Genomic DNA, 25,712 nt, shown 5'->3' on the forward strand with positions numbered 1-25,712 from the left:
GTGTACAGCCCATTTGCTGGCTCTAAACCTCTCCTGAGAAAAGATCGATAATTCCCCTTAAATGGCCTGTCAGCGTCAATAATATGTTGTTTTTGGCCAAGGTACAAATCTTTTCTGTTAGAGACTAGAGAGGCCGAGTCCTTCCTGATAACTGAGGCACGACACTTTGGTTAAAGGGGATCTGCACTCAACCCTCCCCCCCCAACCATTGGTACTGTTAGATTGCTGACAGTAAATCCTTTCGTGTGACTCTTTTCACCTGGTGCTGTGGTTGGGGTGACAAAAGGATTAAAACTGTACTAATGATTTGGAGGGAGTTGGGTTGAGTACAGATTCGCTTTAAGGGTACAAACCCACTTGACGTATTTGCTGCGTGAATCAGTCTTAAAAATAAGCAGGCAAAACGCAGGTTGGCTTTATACAATTGTTCTGCGTTAAAATACGCAATTGCGTATTTTTGAAGCGTGAAGCTACATGCTTTTTTCGCACAGGTTGTTAACAACTGATGCTTTGCTAACAACAAGCTTCACGCTTCAAAAATACGCAATTGCGTATTTTAATGCAGAACAATTGTATAAAGCCAACCTGCGTTTTGCCTGCTTATTTTTAAGACTGATTCACGCAGCAAATACGTCAAGTGGGTTTGTACCCTTAGGCTACAAACACACGTGCTGAAATCGCAGCGGATTCCTCGCTGCGAAATCCGCTGCAGATCCATTGCCTGTTACTTTCTATGAGAAGACATGCTTGCAGCGGGATTATCATCCTGCAGCAAGTATGTAAGTTACAGTCCCCTTAACCCCCTGCAGGCCGGAGCATACACTACCTTCTCCCCGCTCCGGCTTGTTACAGGGGCTCCTGGCGTCTAGACGTTCCACTTAGCCAATCAGTGCGCTGCCTTGCCGCAGCCACTAATTGGCTTACCAGGACGTCCAGACGCCGGGAGCCCCCGAAACAAGCAGGAGTGTGGAACATGTACATGTTTCCATTGCTATGTGTTTTGTGCCTCTTAAAGGGTCGCTGCCATAATACCTTCCTAAATGGTCTCCACAGTTTGGCATGGAGAGATGAAGCTCATACTAGGGGATCAAGTTCCTGAAGCAACTGTCCCACGCCCAATGAATTCAGTGCAAAATCCCAAAGGATATGGCATAGATGCCTTGGCAACCTGGTCCCCTGGCATTAGCTGCGTCTCTCTATGCCGTACTGCAAAGAGCACTTGGGAAGGTATCATGGCAGTGACCCCCTGATTCCCTGGAGTGAGCTGCATCTCTACACACCAAATGGTGGGAAGCATGTGGCAACATACGATGGCAAGTACCCTTTAAAGTGGTTCTGTCAGCTTCTTCTTAGTGCCTAAACTAAAGATATTGTGCAATAAGGCTTCTTACCCTGACTCTATAGATGCCACTCTTATTACAATCCAATGAGGAGATATAAGCATTAGAAAGTATACGCAAATTCAGGGATAAAGGTCACAGGGCATTCTCCAGGTCTACAAAAGCCCAGCACAGTTTGGCCCCTTCACTCTAAAACTAGTCTGTACTTTTCAACCCAGTGCAAGCGCATGTAACTTAAAGGAGAAGTCCGGTGAAAATTTTTATTAAAGCATTGTATTGCCCCCAAATGCTTATAAAGTGCTTTTTTGCCTGCACTTACTACTGCATCAAGGCTTCACTTCCTGGATAACATGGTGATGTCACTTCCTGGATAACATGGTGATGTCACTTCCTGGATAACATGGTGATGTCACTTCCTGGATAACATGGTGATGTCACGACCCAACTCCCAGAGCTGTGTGGGCTGTGGCTGCTGGAGAGGATGATGGCAGAGGGATGCTCAGTGTCCCTCCAGTGCCCTGTGTCCCTCTGCTAGCATCCTCTCCAGCAGCCACAGCCCACACAGCTCTGGGAGTTGGGTCGTGACATCACCATGTTATCCAGGAAGTGACATCACCATTTTTTTTTCCAGGAAGTGACATCACCATGTTATCCAGGAAGTGACATCACCATGTTATCCAGGCAGTGAAGCCTTGATGCAGTAGTAAGTGCAGGGAAAAAAGAACTTTATAAGCATTTCCCGTAATAAGTGTATATTGGGGATTTGTATAACTTTTGGGGGGCAATACAATACTTTAATAAAAATTTTCAATGGACTTCACCTTTAATATATGGTGCACGCACTGTTATAATTTCCTGGTGCCTCCAAACCACTACCTGCGCTTGTGTGGTCTGCCCAGTGTAGGTCGTCACTAGAGCAGGAGAGCTCATTCTGTGTGTACGCTCTCTCTCTCGGCTATGACTACCTTAAGTGCCGACCTGCGATTGGCAAGAGTTGGCTCCCGGAAGACGAGCAGATCAGAGCGCATTTGCCGCTGGGGAAGTCACAAGCACTTGCGCTGGGCCAGACTTAAAGTAACGTAAAAGGAGTGAGTCCAGCTCCCGGCCAAGTAAATGCAATCCGAGCTTTATTAACACCTTCGCACCATGCACACACTGCGGCAACCCCCCCAAAAAGACGCCAACGCGTTTCAATTGCCCACTGCAATCTTAATCAAGCAGAATATATATTCTGCTTCTTTATAAAAAAGTTTTTTCTTCCAGTCTCCTCCACGCGGGGGGCTGGGGACTTTCTTGATGCCGTAGCATATAAAGCCTGCGATTTCTCCATTATGGTGTTCTAAGAAATGTTTAGTGGCTCCTGAGGCACTGAACCCATATCCACTCCTTATGCCTTGTAGATGTTCTCCTATGCGTTTTTTTAGGGAGCGTGTGGTGCATCCTACATATTTGAGGTTGCATATTGTGCATTCTATAATGTAAACAATGTGGTGGCTATTACAGTTAATAAAATCCTATATTTTAAACGATTGATTGTTAGTGCTGTTGGAAAAACTTTTTTTGGTGTCAAGATATTTACATATTTGACACCTGTTTGCACCACATTTGTAATTCCCTGTTATTTTATTCTTGTTCTCACCATTGTCTACCGTAAATGTGCTGGGTGATAACATGTCCCGGAGTGACCGTCCTCGTTTCGCCACACAGCGGTGCCCTTGTTCCAGGATCTCTGCCAAAACATTATCCTGTCTTAGGATGGGTAAGTTTTTATTCAGAATTTTAACTATTTCTCCTTACTGAAATGGGTCGAGAAAGTTATTGGTGCAGTAGTGTGTTGCAACGTAGGAGTTTTTTTGGAGGTTTTTTCCATAAGTAAGGTGTTTCTGTTTTTTCTGTTTACAATGTTTTTTGTTCTCTTTAGAGTCCCTTGTTTATAACCTCTCTCTTTTAAGCGTGACATAGCTTGGTTGCATTGTACATCAAAGTCTCCTTCATCGGAGCAAGACCGTTTGATTCTGGTGAGCTCTCCCACTGGTATAGATCTTAATGTGTGGTTGGGATGGTTGCTGGTGGCATATAATATGGTATTGCCAGCAGTACTTTTGCGGTACAGGGAGGTTTGGACAGTGTTCTGTTTTATTGAGGACTTTAATAATATGTCCAGGAAGGGTATTTCCACTCTTTGTAGATTCGCTGTGAATTGTAAATTATTACAGTTATTATTGATATACTCCAAAAACATTTTCACCTGATCCTCCTTCCCTGTCCACACAATCAAAATGTCATCTATAAAGCGGCCGTACCATTTGATACGGTCGCTAAATGGGTTTTGGGCAGAGAAGATGTACTGCTCCTCCCACCATGCTACGTAAAGACCAGCCAAGGTGGGTGAGAATCTTGCGCCCATTGGGTCTCCCTGAGTCTGTAGAAAAAACTCCCCATTAAAAACAAAAAAGTTGTGTTTTAGGAGAAAAGCCGTTACCTCTATAATGTATTCCCGTAATTCATATGTGTAATCACTATATTTGTAGAGGTGATGCGCAAGTGCAGTCAGGGCCAAATTATGTGGGATTGATGGATATAACGAGACTACATCACAACTAAGCCACATGTAATTTTCCTCCCATCTGAAATCTTTAAATGCTCTGAGGACGGAACCACTGTCTTTAAGGTAACCCGGTACCCTTTTTACCAATTTTTGTAGGAGGCCATCCACCCAGGCACATATCTTCTCATTCAGAGAGCCGACACCTGATATAATCGGGCGTAAGGGGGGAGGGTTTTCCCCCTTATGAATTTTCGGTAGCCCGTATAGTATGGGTGTTGCTGGATATTCCGGGATTAAGTCCATTTTCTGTTTTTCTTCTATGATACCTGCTGCGATTCCATCCTCCACTATTTTTTCCAGTTTTCTCTTGAAAACTACTGTGGGGTCCATGGCCAGCTTTCTGTATGTGGTGTTATCGCTCAGGATTTTATACGCCATCTGACAATACATTTCTTTGTCAAGGACTACAATTTTACCCCCTTTATCTGCCATTTTCAATATAATGTCTGTGTTCTCTTGGAGGGATTTTATGGCGTCTCTTTCTTTCATAGTGATGTTAAAATGATTTGCACTGTTTTTTGGTGTTTCCTTTAATTTTTTCAAATCTCTTTCCATACAGGTTTGAAAGATATCCATTGCTTCTACACGAGACCTTAGGGGGTAAAATGCAGGATTGACCTCAAATATGTAGGATGCACCACACGCTCCCTAAAAAAACGCATAGGAGAACATCTACAAGGCATAAGGAGTGGATATGGATTCAGTGCCTCAGGAGCCACTAAACATTTCTTAGAACACCATAATGGAGAAATCGCAGGCTTTATATGCTACGGCATCAAGAAAGTCCCCAGCCCCCCGCGTGGAGGAGACTGGAAGAAAAAACTTTTTTTATAAAGAAGCAGAATATATATTCCGATTGGATACTAGGATGCCACATGGAATGAATTTTAGAAATGATCTATTATATTATTATACGTAATTATTTAACATTGGCATTCCTCTTCTCCCTTTAGCACAGGTGATATGCACGGTCACATGACCGCTTTACGATGACGTGTAGACTTGGACCCGCAATTAGTCAGCACATGTGTGCTTTTTGACTTGTGCAGTTGATTGGTTCGTGCATCCTTTTAATGCTTCACATGTTCATTATTCTATTGTAACCATGATTAAGCGCTGCTGCGCGAAACGCGTTGGTTTTAGAATATCATTTTAGTTCTATTATTAAAGGTTATGTTTTAATCCTTTAACCCTCTCATCTACACGTATTGGGAGTGCTGGATCTCATACCTCTATGATTGTCCTTCGGACTGGACCCTACGTATGTCGTCACTCCTGGTGACTTCACTGGACCCTGATGAAGTCACCAGGAGTGACGAAATGCATAGGCCTCTCTGTGCCTCCACATAGTAGTTCAGCCTCTCTGTGCCTCCTTATAGTAGTTAGACAGTCTGCTTGCCGCGCATGTGTGAATCTCCCAGGCCGCCGCCGATCCTCCCGGAGGTTCCTCAGGATGTAAGTATAAGTCTATCTTATACGTACGTCCCGAGGGACCTCTGGCGGCTGCCCGGGAGATTCCCGCATGCGCGGCAAGCAGTCTGTCTCCGACGGGAATGCTTCCCTGCGCAGCCACTGTGTATAGAGCCCACTATGCATATATGAATATGCATAGTGGGCGGGACGGGAGGGGGCGGGCTGGGTGGGGCGCTGCGATGCTCTCCGGCCCGAGCTATGTCTTAATGCTCTTAAGCAGGTAATTTACATAAGAGCATTTAGCGATTTTACAAACAATGTGGGGGAGGAGAGGGGTGAAACTAACTGCCATATACTACTGGGGGACACAGCTACTGCGGCATATCAGCGGGTTCTCTGGGAAGATAGTGCCGCTTTAAGATTCTCTGTGCCTCCTTATAGTATTTAGACCTTCTGAATACCAATTTAATAGTTTTGTCCCTCTGTCTCCACATAGTAGTGGTTAGGGCCCTCTGTGCCCCCACATAGAAATAGTATTTAGGCCTCTCTGTTCAGGCAGTTCCCCAGTAGCTTGTATTCCCCCATGTAGCTATTCCCCCAGTAGGTAGTATCCCCAAGTAGGCTAAGCATCCCCTCCAATGCCATCCACCATGTAGCGCCCCCCCTTATGTATTCTGCATGTAGGCATCCAGTCTAGTATGTTTTTTCCATGTAGGCATCCTCACCAAGTAGTCCTCCTGGTAGTTAGCAGCACCCCCCAGTAGACTGTACCCCCAAATTTGGCACCCCTGTCAGTTAGCCAGCACTCCCCAAGCCCTGTAAATAGCATCCTACACTTGCCATTTAGTCCCGAGGAGTGAGCCCCCATCCCCCTGTAATTGTTAAAAAAAGCCATACTTACCTGCCTTCTGGCGTCTGCACTCTCCTTGCTTTGCGAGCACAAGCACATAAGTTACTCATGCGCCACAGTGCTGGAGGACAGGAGCGGCCTCTAGTGGCCAGAGCCCGAATGCCACAACAGTGATGGGCAGAGAGAGAATGTGCTAGAGGGGCACTAAAGCATTGAGGGTGGAGTATTCTGTTTTCACTACTGATGGCAAAGCTTATAACTAGATTTGTTGGACATAACATGGCTCATATAAAACCCACGCAAATAAAGACATAATTTAAAAACATTACACAATTTAGAATTTATTAACAGGCAAAAAAGCCAATGATAGATTACAACCGTCCAACCAGGTCTAAAAAATATATTAAGAGTAAATAATAAAAAAAACCTTTAAAAAATCCTGAATAATAGTAAATCTAGGCCAATATCCTCCAAGATGCAAAGTGACAATGCAGAGGTCATATCACCCAGCAGCTCCCTTCCCCCATCACTACACTGCAGCCTGATGGTATGGATGGGTCACTATGGTGTATGGATGGGTCACTATGGTGTATGGATGGGTCACTATGGTGTAATGCTGTGCATTATACATATAGATGTAATATATACAGCTAGGAAATAGCAGACATTCAATATAATATTATATTTTAGTCATAAATAAAGAGTCAGCTATACAGAACAATCCAACCAGCACTGCTGCCTATAGAATAGCTGCGCATGCGCAATACCTTGTACATGGGACCAGCTCGTTATATACTCACAAAGCAGCAGCGGGCAGGCGGTCACGTGACCGTGGGCGGGGCAATGCGCAGAAGATTACTTGTGACTACAATATTGTCAATATAGTCAGCCAGGAGCGCTGTAATAACTTGTAGCAGCACTGTAAGAACATCCGAATGGAAGTACCCGAGTAAAAGTAGATTTTTTTTTTTTTTTTTTAAAGCAGGCGCGACACGGGCAGACCTCGGGGTCCTCGCACACATGGCGGCCCTGTGGCGGTGCCCGGTTAGGAGAGGTGGCCTGGTGCGGCTCACGTGTAGCCGGGGGTTAGCAGGTATCTGTTTTGTCTATGGTATCCGAGCAGTGAGGTAGTGTGGGAGGGGGGGGAGTAAATGTGAGATGCGGCAACCGTCGTAAAGTGCTCTGCTGTAGTGAGGCTGAGGGCGTCCAGGAGGTGTCACGTGCCCCGCTTACGTCAGTCACGTGACCTCTGTGACAGAAGGAGAGCTGTATAATGGGGCCGTGCTGTGCTCCCCGGGGTGTTGTGTAATGTGTATAGTCAGGGGGGGATGGGGGCAGCCATTTATGTTGGTGCTGTATTGTCTGTCATTATATCTAAATATTACTTTCTCACTTTATTTTGCATTGTATATGGAAATACAGCAGGCTTTGCTTTCCTATATGCTGATAAAAATTCTTTCAAAACAACCAGTGCCAGAGATTTACTTCTACTCCAGTCTTCCAGTACTTATCAGCTGCAGAATGTCCTGCAGGAAGTGGTGTATTCTTTCCAGTATGAGGAACAGGAGAGGTTTTCTATGGGGATTTGCTGCTGCTCTGGACAGTTCCTGACATGGACAGAGGTGGCAGCAGAGAGCACTGTGTCAGACTGGAAAGAATACACCACTTCCAGCAGGACACATAGCAGCTGATAAGTACTGGAAGACTGGATGTTTTTAAATTAGAAGTCCGGTGAAAATTTTTATTAAAGTATTGTATTGCCCCCCACAAGTTATACAAATCACCAATATACACTTATTACGGGAAATGCTTATAAAGGGCTTTTTTCCCTGCACTTACTACTGCATCAAGGCTTCACTTCTTGGATAACATGGTGATGTCACTTCCTGGATAACATGGTGATGTCACTTTTTGGATAACATGGTGATGTCACGACCCGACTCCCAGAGCTGTGCGGGCTGTGGCTGCTGGAGAGGATGATGGCAGAGGGATGCTCAGTCTCCCTCCAGTGCCCTGTGTCCCTCAGTGTCCCCCTGCCATCATCCTCTCCAGCAGCCACAGCCCGCAGAGCTCTGGGAGTCGGGTCGTGACATCACCATGTTATCCAGGAAGTGACATCGCCATGTTATCCAGAAAGTGACATCGCCATGTTATCCAGAAAGTGACATCACCATGTTATCCAGGAAGTGACATCACCATGCTATCCAGGAAGTGACATCACCATGTTATCCAGGAAGTGACATCACCATGTTATCCAGGAAGTGACATCACCATGTTATCCAGGAAGTGACATCACCATGTTATCCAGGAAGTGACATCACCATGTTATCCAGGAAGTGACATTACCATGTTATCCAGGAAGTGAAGCCTTGATGCAGTAGTAAGTGCAGGGAAAAAAGCACTTTATAAGCATTTCCCATAATAAGTGTATATTGGGGATTTGTATAACTTTTGGGGGGCAATACAATACTTTATTAAAGATTTTCGCCAGACTTCTCCTTTAATTAGAGGTAATGTACAAATCTCCAGCACCATTTGATTTGAAAGAATTCTTTTCTCCGCTATACTGAGCAAAGAAAAAAAAGAACAGAAAAGCATCACAAGATAGAGCACACCTGGTAAATGTAGTAAAATCGCTTTATCTTTTAGGGCTAACAAGTTAAAAACATTAAAACTAACATATTTCCACCTACAAAAATGTATCAGGTGGACAGCTCTGTTGCTAAGCAAAATAAGTTAGCGTGCCCCCCGGAGAACCCAGTGATAAGGCAAAGCACACAGATGTAGACATGGTGAACATGGCGCACTACAGGCTCACAAGTATACCTGCGTGCCCATCTGGGTCTCGGAGCAACAGTGGGAAATAAAACCCCATGCATTACTCTGCACCACTGCAGCTTTATGGTGGTTTTTGGGAGGGATTTTTTTATGATTGTTTTCCTAATATATGATGTGACAAAAACAATCTACAATTTGAGTGTTTTTTGTTTTTCATTTTTGTCGTTCACAGTAGATGATAAATAACATTCCATTTTAATAGAATGGACAAATACACAGACAGCAATACCTAATATGCTTACTTTTGTTTTATATGTAAAACAGGAAGGTGGGGGGGAGGTGATTTGGAAAATTAAAAAAAAAAAACTATAAAAAACATTTAATTTATTTTTTTTTTTAAATAAATAATTTAACAATAGGTCATTGTCTGATGACACATTCCCTTTAACTCTTGTCTCCAGTTCAGGTGTCGTTTGCAGTTAAGCTCCATTTACTTCAATGGAACCGAGTTTCAAACCCCACCCAATCTGGAGACAAGAGAGGGGGCAAAAGTGGCCATGTTTTTGTAGCACTGGATAACCCCATTAAGAAGAGGCTGGCACAGTGGATAATTTATAGTACACTACAATAGATTGGGGGGGGGGGGTGCTTCTTGATATACTAGATTTGGAAAGTGATATGTGACTGGAAACGGAAAGATCGACAGTATCACAGTAAAGCCCCTATTACCTGGGGCGATGGAGAGGAGCTCAGCTCGTTTGCTCCTTGTTCCCCACTCGCTGCCGCCACTATTACACGCGTCGCCAGCGAGTCAGTGGGTTCAGGTGGGGCTGGGGGGGTGGGGGGTTTCTGCCTGGGTGATCGCTTGATCATCAGGGCAGCGCATAGCAGATAGAGTTCTGCTGCCACCACTCCTATGTTGAAAGACAAACGCCTGAAACAATCAGCCGCCATTGTTCATGTAAGCTGAAAGTTGCCTCCTATTACACAAGACGATTATCGGCCGTATACGGCCGATAATCGTTTCGTGTAATAGGGCCTTAAGTCAAGGGTTAACTCATATAAGCAGTGAACCGCTGATGATGATAAGCTACACAAGACTCTCTACTGCACATAGCACTAGCGAAGACCTGCCCCTGCTTACTGTGTTCTGTATTGGTTTGTCTCCTACTAGAGATGACCTGCCCCTGCTTACTGTGTTCTGTATTGGTCTGTCTATTACTAGAGACGACCTGCCCCTGCTTACTGTGTTCTGTATTGGTCTGTCTATTACTAGAGACCACCTGCCCCTGCTTACTGTGTTCTGTATTGGTCTGTCTATTACTAGAGACCACCTGCCCCTGCTTACTGTGTTCTGTATTGGTTTGTCTCCTACTAGAGACGACCTGCCCCTGCTTACTGTGTTCTGTATTGGTCTGTCTATTACTAGAGACAGGCAGTGAACTGCAAATTCAGGGGATGAGAGCCCCCCTGGTGACATTTTAGACACATGTTCAGGGGGTAAGAAAATAAAAATTTAGAGATAATAAATGAGATGTTTTCTTGTAAGTGTCGTTGCTATCAGTGGAGCACATGGTGTGTGAAAAGTTATAAAAGAAAATTGAATAAGAAATAAATTCTCTTTATATATAATTGTCTATTTTTAATTTACAGCCGTTCATTTTGATTATGATTTGCTCGTGATTGGTGGAGGCTCCGGAGGACTTGCTTGTGCCAAAGAAGGTAGGAATTTATCCTGATATTTGACAGAGAATTCAGTGGTCTGACATGTTACAATATAAATTGGTGCCAGGATGAGCATTGTATGTTCAGAATATTGTATCTTGAGGCTGAAACTCTACGGGAAAATTGGTTCTGTAGCCCCCAACATGGCATCCCCAAAATGAGAAATAATGAAAATTAAAAAAAAGTCCTTATATACACCAGAAAGAGCTACTGGTGACCGTACATTACTTTCTATGTAGACGACTGCAGCATTTTCAGGGTCCTGTACCGATCACGCAGGGTCCCAGAAAAATAAACAATGGGCGTTGTTTTAACGGCAATTATTTGCTGTTAAATGGCGGCCATCCACCTAATTTCAACAGTGTGTGAAATAGCCTTTCTGTGTTTTCAATCCACTCCTGGTTTTGGTTGCAAAAATACTGTGTGGGAACATAGCCTTAAAGAGAACCAATCACCTAAAATTAACTGTCCCTATAATAAAAGATTCTCTGTCCCTAAGTCTATTCCTGAAGATACAGACTGCCTGTGCAGTCTGTATCTTATGCTTTTACCTAATCCTGTAAAGCGGAGCAGTAAGGGCGGGGGCGGCCATCTTGATGACGTCACAGTGATGCGTTCCAGCGTTGGAACGCAAGGGACGTAATCAAGATGGCGCCCGGCTTTACTGCACCGCTACAGAGGACTGGGTAAAGTATAAGATACAGACTGCAAAGGCAGTCTGTATCTTCATGTAGTTTATTTCTGAAGATACAGACTGCCTGTGCAGTCTGTATCTTATACTTTACCCGGTCCTCTGTAGCGGTGAGCTAACCCGGACGCCATCTTGATTACGTCCCTTGCGTTCCAGCACTGGAACGCACCAGTGACGTCATCAAGATGGCCGCCCCCGCCCTTACTGCTCCGCTATACAGGATTAGGTAAACGCATAAGATGCAGACTGCACACGCAGTCTGTATCTTCAGGGACATACTAATAGGCCCAGTTAGAATAGACATACACAGTGATCTCGCGCTGTATAGCGCGGGATCACTGTGTATTTACAGAGCGGCGGCAAAGGCTCATTGGAGCCCTTCCCGCCGCTCGGCATGCCGGGAGCTTCCTGTCTCGCGCCGGCTCTTTTAAAAAGAGCCGGCGCGAGACAGGAAAAGAGAATGTGTATATTGTAAAATCACGGGAGTAAAATAAAATAATTCCAATTACAAATATTAATAAAATATTAAAGGGAACCATTCACCCCGTGGCCCCCGTTAGAAACAGACAAACAGTTACATAAAGGTCAATATACTTACCATATCGCTCCCGGTCCCGTCCCGGATCTCGTTGTTGACACGGAGAAATCGCCGATTCTTCTTCTCGCGCCCATTATGGTAATGAGCGCCGCCGGCCCGAAGTCCAGCCTTCTCCCCGCCTCCGACACTTGATTGACGCCGTCTTCTTTCTTCTCGCCGGATCCCGCGCAGGCGCCGTGACGGTCGTTTTCGGCGCATGCGCAGTTCACAATTGAAGCCGCTCCACAGCTTCAATGTTTACTGCGCGTGCGCCGATTGTCAGAGCTGAAGTGACGTGTTGGACTTCGCGCATGCGCGGTACACAGGAACGTCACGAGCACGTATCCTGTTTACCGCGCAGGCGCAGAAGAGATGACGAGACCTTCGCAACGGCGCCTGCGCGGGAATTCGTGAGGAGACTGAAGACTGAAGACGTCAATCAAGTTCCAGGAGGCGTGGATGGGCGGCGACGAGAAGAGGACCTCATGAATAAGTTGGACTCGTCCGTCGTTTCCTATGGACGTTGGACTCATCTCAGCTCATTACCATAATGGGCGGGAGAAGAAGAATCGGCGATTTCTCCGTGTCAACAAAGAGATCCGGGACGGGACCGGGAGCGATATGGTAAGTATATTGACCTTTATGTAACTGTTTGTCTGTTTCTAACGGGGGCCACGGGGTGAATGGTTCCCTTTAATTTACAGCTTATTAGCAAAAAAATTTTTTTTAAATTTCGGCCATAATTGGTTCTCTTTAAAGGGAACCAATCTATATGGTTCCCTGAACTGCTGTATACAGCTCCTGCAGCAGCCACGGCACGTACCTGCTGCAGCAGGAGCTGTATACCCGAAAAGAAGCAATTTAATCCCCCGGGCACGTGACAGGCAGCGGCGGGAAAGTAGTCATCTGGGCGGACCGTGGTTAGTTACCGTGCTCTGCCTGTCAGCGTGCTCGGAGGGATGATTGACAGGCAGAGAGCGGTGACTAAATACGGATGGAGAGCCGCCCAGATGATTACTTGCCCGCTGCTGCCTCTCACACGCCCGGGGGATTAAACTGCTTTTTTTTGGGGGGTATACAGTTCCTGCTGCAGCCGCAGCCGTTACGTGCCGCAGCTGTTGCAGGAGCTGTATACAGCAGTTCAGGGAACCATATCAGCCCGATGCAGTGCTTGTATGACGGTATGTTAGGGAATGGAAACATTCAGTTATTTGCCTGTGCTTCTTTGTTGTTCCGACCAACCGTTGTGTTTTTATTCTCAGCTGCCCAGTTTGGAAAGCGAATTGCAGTGTTGGATTATGTAGAGCCATCTCCCCAAGGTATGGCTGGTTAATAAATTGTATACCCTATATACCTGTTCTGTGGTCTGCGGACACAGCGGAGCTCATGTTGCTTTGTATGCGCTCACATATGTAATGTTTTTGTATTTGTATGAACCCCTTTTAGCAGAACAGCTGAAGGAGCTTTAGGCATAATAGAACTGCACAGTCTCTCCTCCATAAGTGTCTCCTTCTTCTTAAAGGGGAACTATTAGCAGGTTAGATGACTCTAACCTGCTGATAGCCCCCTATAGTGCCGGGGTCGCTAAGGAGGAAGGTATATGTGTTACCTCCTTCCTCCTCGACGCCGATGCCGAGTAAACTCCGCTGTGGAATACCATTAGGTGCACTGTCACATAATCTGGTCCGCCCCTTCTAATGATAATCAATGGAGGGGATGGCCGAATGATGCTTCTAACCGTGCTCCGGAGTTTACCCGACTAACAGCGCAGGACCAGCACCGAGGAGGAAGGTAAGAGCAATACCTTCCTCCTCAGTGTCCCTGGCGGTATAGGGGGCTATCAGCAGGTTAGATTCGTCTAACCTGCTGATAGTTCCTCTTTTTAACGTTGAACACAGTGCAGTGCCAGACTAATCGAGTGGAAAGTAATAGAGTCAGTAAATTGAGTTTTCTCACAATTTAAAGTCAACCCTTTTTATAGCATAATGGCTAACTAGTTAAATATATTGGTGATCCGACCACTGGGACTTTCGCTGATCACCAGGCGTTCCATTCATTGTCTGAAGAGCAACGCCTGACAAAAACCAGAAGCTAAGGATTACAGAGCGCTGCGCCATATAGATTTAATAGAGCTTTAGTTGCTCCTTAAATGGGTTATCCAGCTCTACAAAAACATGGCCACTTTTCCCCCCTCTCTTGTCTTCCGATTGGGTGGGGTTTCAAACTCAGTTCCATTGAAGTAAATGGAGCTTAAAGGGGTTATCCAGCGCTACAAAAACATGGCCACTTTTCCCCCCTCTCTTGTCTCCAGATTGGGTGCAGTTTCAAACTCATTTCCATTGAAGTAAATGGAGCTTAATTGCAAACCGCACCTTAACTGGAGACAAGAGTGGGGGGAAAAGTGGCCATGTTTTTGTAGCGCTGGATAACCCCTTTAATTATTCCATTGGCGCAGGTCCCAGCATTTAGACCCCTACAGATAATCCTGTTATTCCCTATCCTCTGGAAAGGGTATCCTAAGTATATTAGTACACTACAATCTGTATTTCGATAGACTTTATGATATCTGTTTATGTTGATATGTAACAATTTTTACTTTACTCCTCTTGAAGGAACCAAATGGGGCATTGGCGGGACGTGTGTGAATGTTGGCTGCATTCCAAAAAAGCTGATGCACCAGGCGGCACTGCTCGGAGGTGCCCTGAAAGATGCCCCCCATTATGGCTGGCAAATACCGCTTCCAGCCCAACATGACTGGTAATGTACTTTATAATAACACAGTGGCTATTATCATCTAACCATATTGTAAATCAGGGGAGAGTTTTAAAAGCATAACAGCTGCATAGCTCAGACCAGGAACATATTGCACATCTATACCCTCTTTACTGTTAAACACATTTTCTCAATATGCCCTTTTATAATGCAAACTCATTTTCTCTTCCAATTTGAAGCTTTGCCAGAAACTGATTCGGAAAGAAACATGGTTGTATATAAGTGAGATCTGAATAGTGTTGCAGTTATATGGGAAGAAGTCTTGTGTAACAGTGCCCTCTTGTGGTGTATGCTGGGTAGGACACTGTTGCTATGTGAGATTAGTATGTACAGTACAAAGAATTAAATGGGGCAAGTATATTATACAGTGTGTGTGTGTGCTTTATCTGTAAATGTCATTTTTACTTTATTTAGGTCCAAAATGGCACAAGCTGTACAAAATTATGTGAAATCGTTGAACTGGGGCCACAGAGTACAGCTACAGGATAAGTAAGTGACCCTTTTGCTTTCTCTCATTATTTTAGAGAATTTTTTTTTTTCATTTGTGGCTCTTTCTGTTCTTTTGATAATGTAGGCAGATCGAAATTATCTTATTTTTCCTTTATAAGATGCACTTTACAGCATGAGGTGCCTGCATCTTATATTCGGTCGGCCTAATAGTGTCAGACCACTCTGACGGCTACTCTAATGGTCGGGCACAGTGCTGATTGAGTGCTGTTCCCGACTGATGAGTGACTGATAGCTGCTCCGGCCACGTTACTGATCATCCGTATTGTCCTGCTATGATCGGCTCTTCACTCTCTGTTCTCACTGCTTCATGTCATGTATACTCTTTGAGAAATGTCTTAAGGTGTTACTGTCGTTTGAATTTTTTTGAAGAAATCAATAGTACAGGCGTTTTAAAGAAACTTTGAAATTGGGTTTATTAGCTGAAAAATGCATTTTTATTATGAGAAAACAGTTTGAAGCTCTCCCCCCTGTCTTCATGGTTCTCTATGGAGAGGGAAGGGGTTGAGGGAGATGAGGCACCATAACAGGACAACAAACAGTTAATTTACAGCTACATCACTGAGCTATCTCCTCTGAAGTCAGCACTGACCTCTCTGACCTCTGAATACCGCTTTCGCACAGGTCCCGCTGTGTAATCCTTTGTTCCCTGCTCTCTGCTGCCGACTAATCTCCCTCCTCCCCCCTCCATAGGTTACACAGGGCCCGACTGATGTAAAAGAGTCGAGATTTCCTAATAATGAGCAGTGAATGAGAGAGAGGAGGGGGGGGGGGGACCTAAGGGAAAGGCTTTTTAAATGCAGATAATGGCATATTTACCTAATAAACCCAATTACAAAGTTTCTTAAAATCGCCTGTACTATTGATTTCAGCAAAAAACAAAACAAAACAACAGCGATTTTTAAGGACTGAAATGTCCCTTTGTGTTGTATACTACTTTACTAAGAAAATTGTCTGAACGTCTCTATGTATGATGTACCAATCCATATAGCATCGAACTGTTAAACCTTTGAACAAATTACATGGCCTAAGACCATTACAAAAAGGTATATGTGTGCAGTTGACAATTCTTATACAGAGTTGAATCAGTGCTGCAGCCTCATCTTTTTCGGGATATTCGCTTTAATAGATGGCCAGGGATCTTGAGGTTTTAACACAGACAAACTGATACCAAAGACATGTAAAGCAATAGAATTAGAACCTTCCTTATAACTGCTGGTTGGATTCCTACCAGTCAGACATGGATGACGTAGCACAGTGATATATGATAGATCATAGTGATATACTATCAATGTTAGTCAGAAAGTCTCTTTAAATGACTCAAAGTTGTGACTTCCCTGGACGTATATACCTTTTATTTTTTCAGTAATTTTTTCCCCTGTTTTAGTTTTCTCATTGCAGTCGACAGCTTGTGCTATTAATTTATCAATTCTTTGTGGTTTTCTGCATTGTTAGTAATGCATTTTTTTTAGTAAGGTTAATTAATAATTTGTCGTCCTTTTTTCTTTTTTTTTTTTTTAGGAACGTAAAGTATTTTAATCTGAAGGCCAGCCTTTTGGATGAACACACAGTTTGTGCAGTAGCAAACACTGGAAAGGAGGTTTGTTAAACATTGTACAATACTTGGCCCAGAATGTTATTTTGAGAATAGCTTGCATAGACCAGACGGCCCTGGTGCTGTCTGTCAAGTTCCAATCAAAGTACCTTAAAGGAGCAATCCATATGTAACTAACTGTATTAATGTCTAGTCCATGACCCATATTCTTACTTTTGGCTTTTTTCATATCTGCGTCATTCACCGCCTCCTCACTCTTTGCACTAGCAGCAGTTTTAAGGTTTCTTTAAAGGGTTTGGCCACTTTATAGTAAAATTTCTCAGTGTACAGTATTAGTAAGTGTCAGGGCCGGCCTTTGGGGTGTATGACCTGTGCAATTGCACAGGGCGCATCACTCCTGGCCAGCTAGGGGGCGCTCCGGCAGACAGAGAGGTGCACATCTAACTTAGACATAGGAATCTCTAAGTTACATGTGCTGTATGTCTGCCGGACTGCCCCCTCCAGCTGGCCGCCTTCCCTCCTCCCATGGTGGCTCGTTTGGGGCTGCTCCTGCAGACAGACAGCACATCTAACGTAGAGATTCCTATTTCTAAGTTAAATGTGCAGCCATTAGGGGGGCGCTCCCTGGCCCACCAAGCTGTCGCGGTAAGCTCTGTCTCCTGCCAATAAGCCCCGCCCCCAACACCCACCGCAGGTGGGACACTGACTCTCCTCTTGCAGAGTGCACAAGGCCTTCATCCATTATCCTGCTGAGGGGCAGCAAGCAAGGGGAGGTAGATACAGGAGGGAGGGGGAAGTGAGAACAATATACACTGGGATCAGAGATTACTCCGATCCTGGCAGTTTTAACCCCTTAGACTGTGCACTTTAAGGCAATTGCAGCATCTAAGTGATTCGACAGCTGGAAGCTCCCTATGTCATCCTTCAGCATGCATCCTAGGGGCTAATGGTCCCATGGCAGCCTGGGGCCTAACTAAGGTCACCATTCCTGTATGCCTGTCAACAATACAGTGGCAGGTAACAGTTGGCATAAATTTTGGATTCAAGATCACTTGCCATAAATTTAGTATTCTGCCTCTTGATATTTCTTCCCCATCTTGTCTATCTGAGGTGCGTAGTGTACTTAAATTGCCAACGCTCTGCCGATTCAATAACCAGAATCCATCTGGCATTAACATCACAACAAAACTGTGCCCTGGGAGCTTCATGGCATGAGATTCCATGGCCAAGCAGCTGCATGCAAGCCAAATGTTTGGTAGAGCAGTTATTTTAGTTTAGTACAGTTGGAGCAGGATTTACTTCTACATTGTAGTGTTGGTTCACAAAAAGGAAGGTCAGGCTTTATTGATACTTTGCGGTGTTCATTTACTACTGGCTGAGAAGTATTTGCTTGTGCACTACAGTGTTGCAGTGTTGGTTTACTATAGGTGTAGCAGTATTTATTGGTGCACTGCAGTGTTGGTTTACTATAGGTGTAGCAGTATTTATTGGTGCACTGCAGTGTTGGTTTACTATAGGTGTAACAATATTGTTGCACTGTGGTTCTGGTTTATCTTTGGTAGAGAAGTATTTATTGCTTCACATGTGCACTGTGTGGCAGTATTTGCAGCTGTGCAGTAGTAGGTATTTGTTGGTGAGGCCTCAGCATCAAAATGGATTGCAAGGTGAGGCCCAGGTACCAAAAAATTGAAAATCCCTGGTGTAGAGAATGCCACCACTGGGCTCTGGAGTTGCAGAAACATGTGCTGTGGAGAGATGAATCACCACTCTCTATCTAGCAAAGTCACGGGCAGGCCTTAGTTTGGCAAATACCAGGAGAACATTACCCGCCTGACTGCATTGTCCCAACTTTACAGCTAGGTGGAAGAGAGTAAGTGCTATGGGGTTGTTTTTATGGGTCTGGCCCCATAACTCCAGTGCAGGAAATCTCAATACTTCAGCATACCAAGACTACTGCATGCTTCCAACTTTTCCAACATTTCTGTTGTGCTGCAGCCATGTCAGTGCCCCAGTACACAAAGAAACGTCCATAAAGGCATGGGTGGTCGAGTTTGGTGTGGAAGAATTTGAATGGCCTGAACACAGTCCTGACCCCGGCCCTATCAAATACCTTTTGGATGAACTAGAACAGGGCTTACGAGTCATAGCTTTGGATATAGAATGGCATAGTCTAAAATCTGCAATAGGTGTAATGTGTAGGTGTCCTAAGGGCCCTATTACACGGAGTGATAATCGGCTGAATCAGGCTGAATCGGCCAATTATCTCTTTGTGTAATAGAGAGAACGATCAGCCAATTAAATGATCATCGGCTGATCGTTACTTTAGGTCCAGACCTACAATCACCGGGCGTCGTGCGCACATCGCTACGTGTAATAGCAATGCGTGGCTGAGGGCTGATGATTGTAGGATAAAATAATAAAGTACTTACTTACCGTACCATGTTCCCTGGTGTCCTCAGAGTCCTTCCCTGGTCTCTGCAGCTCTACCTTCTGCTCCCTTCTGTTCTGTCCGGTCTCTGCACTGACAGGTCGCAGCCAGTGATTGGCTGAGCGTCTGACGGCCTGTCAGTGTAGAGACCGGAACGAAAGGCAAAGCTGCACACACAGGGGAAGGCCCGAGAACACCGGGGAACATGGTAGGGTAAGTTAATAATTCTTTTTTTACACTAAAGTCAAGCACTGCACTAATGATGTCCGTGCAGCCCCTGTTGGCCTGTGTAATTGCTCAGAAAACGAGTGCTAGATCGGCGCTCGTTTACAGTGTATGATCAAGCTGTGTAATAGGACGTTAATTCCTTTGTCTGGCATATTGTGTATGGCCTTGTGAAAGTATTTACCCCTTGGTGTTTTAATCATTGTGTTTAATATGGAATTAAAATAGATTTTAAAAAGGTTTTGTACTGTAGACAAAATACCTACCGCTTTTAAGGTGCAAAATATTATATACTGTAACATAGGGTTGAAAGATACGACATGGAGAGAGAAAAGAGCTGCTGCACATCACACCTATGGCTGACACTAATGCCTCTCGGCTACATTTAAAAACAAATGCCAGGATGTTGTTATATAATTTGATCAAACCATATTGCCCCATGTACCACGTGCAGGTCCCCTGGATCACATGAGTCCCTACACTAACTTAACACTGTGTCGGTCAGCGACCGCCAACCCCGCAAAGCAAGCGCAAGCAGGCAAGGGAGGCCATAGAATGTCCCTGCAACCCCAGTGTCACAGGACCAAACCTCAAGGGCCCCCCAAATCCATCAGGCACCACCGGCGGACAAAGCTGTCACCAAGCAACACCAGTGTAAACATGGTCTAACTACTCACCATTGCTCCTGCAGGTAGAATGGGAAGAATAGGAGGTACCCGCCATGTGTGCACAGGTGCTTCTTGCTGATTGGGGTCACATGGGTCTTACCAGGAGGAGTGCTAGACACTCAGAAAGGGGAGAAAAGTAAAATACGACATGGAGAGAAAGGAGCTGCTGCACCTCACACCTATGGCTGACACTAATGCCTCTCGGCTACATTTAAAAACCAACGCCAGGATGTTGGTATATAATTTGATCAAACCATATTGCCTCATGTACCACGTTCAGGCTGGACGATAAATTTAAATTATTCAGTTAATTTGCCCAGACGGGGAGGGGGAGCTGGTGATTTTATTTATTTATTTTTAAATAATAATAAAAAAAATTGGGAAAAAAAAGTCTGGGACTCCCTTGCTGTCTGATGCCGACAGTGCAGAGTCAATGAAGCAGAATTGTCCTGTGTGCCCTCTGTGGGGGCACAGATGGGGCACTGTTAGGCCCTCCGGACAGATTTCTGGACCCATAGGGTATACATCACTAATGTACCCCTATCAGTTTATAACTCCTGTCCTATTTTTGTCCGGAATTCCGGCACAGTGGTCCCATAGAAGTCTGTGGGGGCGCCGGAACTCCAGACGCTTTCCTGATGCACATCAGGAAAACGTCTGGAACTCTGGATTGGTTGCCCACCCCAAACTTAGTGGCAGTGCTGGCCACACCACCCAAGGGTGTCACAGTACACTGGGGGAGGCGGTGGCACGGTACACTGGGGGAAATGATGTCACAGTACACTGGGGGAGGCAGGGCACACGAGAGGGTGATGGTGGCAGGTTATGCAAGGGGGAGACGGTGGCAGGGTACACAAGGAGGAGACAATAGCATGGTATACGAGATGGTGGCAGGGTTCACAAGGGGGAGATGGTGGCAGGGTACAGGAGGGGTAGACGGTGGCAGGGTACAGGAGGACGAGATGTTGAGCGGCTGGCTGGCTGAGGTTCGGGTGTGGGAGGTTAGCGCCACTGAGGTCCGGGGGGCGGCAGGCGGTCAGCATCAGTGAGGTCAAGGAGGGAGGAGGCAGGGGTCGGGCGGCCAATGTGCAGCCGCTGAGGTCCAGGGGGGTGGTTTTGGTCCGGCGGCGGGCAGGTGCAGGGGAGGTGCACTAAAAAAACCCCACAACTTTAATATACGTAATCATTCCCTGAAAGTCAGTGCTAAGTGGAGCTATCATCTGTGGCAATTACAGATCCCATACTTTTCAATACTGTGTATAGAGGAACAATCTAATTGTTCCACTGGATAATTTTATTAGGTCCAAAATGTAAAATCCAAATTAAAATCCATTTTAATTCCAAGGTGTAATGCAGCAATAGTCACCAAGGGCCAAGTACTTGCAAGACACTGTATATTGTATATTTATGTATTTATAAACCATTCATTTAAAATACAATTGGTTAGTCACACCATGGTACAATAGTATTTTGGGTATCCTATTATTTATTTATTTATTTATTTTTTGCATATGACAGACAATATTGACTGCAGACAAACTGGTGCTGGCGACTGGAGGAAGACCGAGCTATCCTACACATGTAAGAAAGCTTGCTGTGCTTTTGCTATATACATTTTTTAGTATTTCTTTTTACCTTATAGAATGTCTAATTACCTCATTTTGTCAGTACAGTGGTACCTCGGTTCTCAAACTGATTGGGACTCAAACTGTAGCAGGAGCTGTATACCCGAAAAAAAGCAGTTTAATCCCCCGGGCACGTGACAGGCAGTGGCGGGGAGGTAGTCATCTGGGCGGCTCCCCGCCCGTATCTAGTCACCGCTGTCTGCCTGTCAATCATCCCCTCTAAGCGTGCTGACAGACAGAGAGTGGTGACTAGATACGGGCGGGGAGCCACCCAGATAACTACCTCCTAGCCGCTGCCTTTCAAGCGCCCGGGAGATTACCGCTTTTTTACAGGTATACAGCTCCTGCTGCAGCCACGGCTGGTACGTGCGGCGGCTGCTGCAGGAGCTGTATACAGCGGTTCAGGGAACCATATCAGCCCAATTGGGCTGATTGGTTCCCTTTAAGCAGTAGCATGGATGTGTGCTCGGCTCCATTCATTTGGGGGTAATTTTCTTCTGTTCTCCTGATCAGTGGGCATCCCTGTGATCAGACCTCTGCTGATCAACCACCAAACAAGAATCATCTTTTATGAAAGATCTCTACTAGCCAACTTATAACGATGAGTCAAATTATTATTTTTTGTTTTTGGAAAAAAATACTTTTTTAAACATCTTACAGTTATATATATATATATATATATATATATATATATATATATATATATATATATATATATACACACAGTTGTATATAATGATTGATCAGAAGTACACTTTCATTTGTGTGTATATAGTAATCCATGACACATTTTTTATTTGCTAGATTCCTGGTGCATTGGAGTATGGTATTACAAGTGATGACCTGTTTTGGCTGAAGAAATCACCTGGGAAAACGTATGTTAATAATGCTTTCTTTTCTCTCATTTTTAGAATTCTATTGATTTTATTTAACTTGGTTCTGACAATATATAAAGTTAGGAACATCAGCAGGAATGAGTTATGTGCATAATGGCCCACATTTACCATTGTTGAAGGTTTTTTTCACCTGATTTACTAATTTGGTACCAATAAAATGTAGCACTTTGCTTTCCCCATTGGATTTACTGCTGCATTGTTTGCATTAGTCCACAAGGGGGCAGCATATGTATGTGTTACGCTGCTAAATCTTCACCATTACAACCAGGGGAACAATTATCTTCAGGTTGGTTTGATTTTTATTGTCAGTCACATATAGGCTATGTTCACACAATGTCAAAAATATTAAAAAGGCGCCGATTTTCATATTTAAAATAACGTCAGTTTTTGCCGAGAATTTACTGACTGCAATGCATTGAAGTCAATGGGAAGACAGATGTCCAATGCACACAGCGTATTGAATAACGGACGTTTTTGCAGCGGGCAGCAAAATAGTGAACATAATCATTATTTTCGGACGTCTTTTACAAACAGCAAACGTTTTTTATTTGTAGTTCACACACAGTTTTCCTTTTATCACCGTTCTGTCTCCGTTTTTACTATTAAATTCTATGGACTTTTCAATTAAGCCGCATCCAAAGTCCAATGAGTAATTCCAAACTAGTATAATGTACAAACACCCTTCAGTGCACTAAGGGGAGGTCAGGCTGCTAAATAACATCCGTTATTTTAGACTCTAAATGACGGACGTCATTTTAAATGGAGATGAAAAGACGTGTGAACGTAGCCATACGGTTACACCGCATTTCAGGTGAGTTTACTAACATATAAAATTAGATTTTCTTTTCCCTATTTTCTCTGTTTTCTATGAAAAAAAAACTATTGAATAAAAACTAAATGTGAAAAATAAATAATTAGATTTTCTGTATGGTCTGCTTCTGAGTCTAATAATAATATAACTGCATGGATATGATAGTAATAACATTTAATAATAGTCTACTATATTAAAAGAATTTTATAAGATACAATACATCTTATATGACAAACTCTATTTGCAACTAGTTCATATAGTGTGGATATATATATATATATATATATATATATATATATATATCTCCAATCTATTACATATTTGTTTTAGCACAATTTTAAAATATATAGTCATATATACAATGTGTAATAATTTGAACCCCTCTATACTTTCTAGAACATGCCATGCAGTCAGTGCTGTGTAAATGCATGTATGCTTCAGTTGCCATATCAATTGCTTCTGTTGTCATAAGATAAATTGACAAATGGTTAGGGCTATGTTCACACACATTTCCATCAGTATTTTTTCAACCAAAACCAGGAGTGGGTTGAAAACACAGAAACTGTGCAGATCTTTCCTTTATAATTTTGCCCTGTCAGCTTCACTTCTGATTTTGGTTGAAAAAAAGACTGATGGAAATACTATGTGTGAATGTAGCCTAAAGAGGATCTGTCACCTCCAAACTCCTCCTAAATTAGTTACCAGAAAATATCTTAAAAGACAATGGTTCCAGATCTGTAATTTTTAACTTTCTACTTGCATTCCTGTAAGACTGCAAACAGGGCATGCTGATACCTAGAGAGGACTACAAAGCTCAGCAATATAATGCACAGGACTACAAACCTCAGCAATATAATGGAGAGGACTACAAAGCTTAGCAATATGATGGATAGGACTACAAAGCTCAGCAATATAAGGCTATGTTCACACTACGTATATTTCAGGCAGTATTTGGTCCTCATGTCAGGTCCTCATAGCAACCAAAACCAGGAGTGGATTGAAAACACAGAAAGGCTATGATCACACAATGTTGTAATTGAGTGGATGGCCGTCATTTAATGGCAAATATTTGCTGTTATTTTAAAATAAAGGCTGTTGTAATGAAATAATGGCCGTTATTTACTGTTATATGGCGGACATCCACTCAATTTCATCATTGTGTGGACAGAGCCTTTCTGTGTTTTGAATCCACTCCTGGTTTTGGTTGCTATGAGGACCTGACATGAGGACCAAATACTGCCTGAAATATACGTAGTGTGAACCCAGCCTAATAGAGAGGACTACTAACCTCAGCAATATAATGGAGAGGACTTTGCAATATAATGGAGGATTTGCTGGCTTAAGGGGTTGTCCAGTGAAAATCTTTTTTTTTTTCTCTTCAAATCAACTGGTTTCAAAAAGTTATATAGATTTGTAATTTACTTCTATTTCAAAATATCTAGACGTCCAGTACTTATCAGCTGCTGTATGTCCTGCAAGAAGTGGTGTATTCTTTTCAGTCTAACACAGTGCTCTCTGCTGCCACCTCTGTCCATGTCAGGAACTGTCCAGAGCAGCAGGAAATCCCCATAGAAAACCTTTCCTGCTCTAGGCAGTTCCTGACATGGACAGAGGTGGCAGCAGAGAGCACTGTGTCTGGTCAGACTGGAAAAAACAACACTTCCTGCAGGACATACAGCAGCTGATAAGTGTGGGAAGAGTAGAGATTTTTAAATAGAAGTAAATTACAAATCTATATAACTTTTTGAATCCAGTTGATATGAAGAAAAAAAAAAAAAGATTTTTAGCTGGAGTACCCTTTCCAGCGTAGGAAGGTGAGTGAGTAGAAAAATATAAATTACTTAATTCTGAAATCACCACCTTTTGCCGTAGTTTAATGGGTTTTTGGAGATGACATTTTCTTTGAAATTAGAATATGATTTGATAGATGTTCAGAACATGGAGATTGAATTACCCAGCCTGAATACTGAATAGCTTGTAAAGTTCTACTATACTACTACTGCTACTATACTACTATAGTAATTGAAGGTAAAAAGTAAAAAAAATATAGAAAAAAAGGCTTTATGTTACTATTTTTATGTATTTGAGTGTCTAATACTGTGGACTTGTTGCCTGTTGCATTATATTTCCCCGTCTGTAGGTATTGTATGGATGTGATTGATAGTTTTTGGTTTTTTTTTTGTTAGTCTGTCATAGCGCTGCCCTCATTACCGAGTTTCCATGCAATCAATCTATCCTGTACC

The 25,712-nt window shown here is 43.7% G+C and overlaps 1 protein-coding gene across 2 annotated transcripts in view; it reads left to right on the forward strand.

Moving 5' to 3' along the window:
* The first annotated feature begins 7,177 nt into the window (after positions 1-7,177).
* TXNRD2 (thioredoxin reductase 2) overlaps positions 7,178-25,712 on the forward strand; it is a 59,294-nt gene continuing 40,759 nt past the window's right edge. Inside the window, exons 1-8 of one of the 2 annotated variants that reach the window (XM_069961082.1) lie at positions 7,178-7,304; positions 10,643-10,711; positions 13,245-13,301; positions 14,595-14,739; positions 15,169-15,243; positions 16,783-16,861; positions 21,656-21,718; positions 22,567-22,637. In XM_069961082.1, coding sequence (XP_069817183.1) covers positions 7,232-7,304; positions 10,643-10,711; positions 13,245-13,301; positions 14,595-14,739; positions 15,169-15,243; positions 16,783-16,861; positions 21,656-21,718; positions 22,567-22,637 — 632 coding nt within the window. In that variant the 5' untranslated portion in view covers positions 7,178-7,231. Of the gene's footprint in view, positions 7,305-7,487; positions 7,510-10,642; positions 10,712-13,244; positions 13,302-14,594; positions 14,740-15,168; positions 15,244-16,782; positions 16,862-21,655; positions 21,719-22,566; positions 22,638-25,712 lie in introns of those variants that run through there. The other variant, XM_069961083.1, reaches the window with a different exon arrangement.

Source organism: Dendropsophus ebraccatus, chromosome 3, assembly GCF_027789765.1.
Source record: "Dendropsophus ebraccatus isolate aDenEbr1 chromosome 3, aDenEbr1.pat, whole genome shotgun sequence".
In the NCBI taxonomy this organism is placed as follows: Eukaryota; Metazoa; Chordata; class Amphibia; order Anura; family Hylidae; genus Dendropsophus; species Dendropsophus ebraccatus.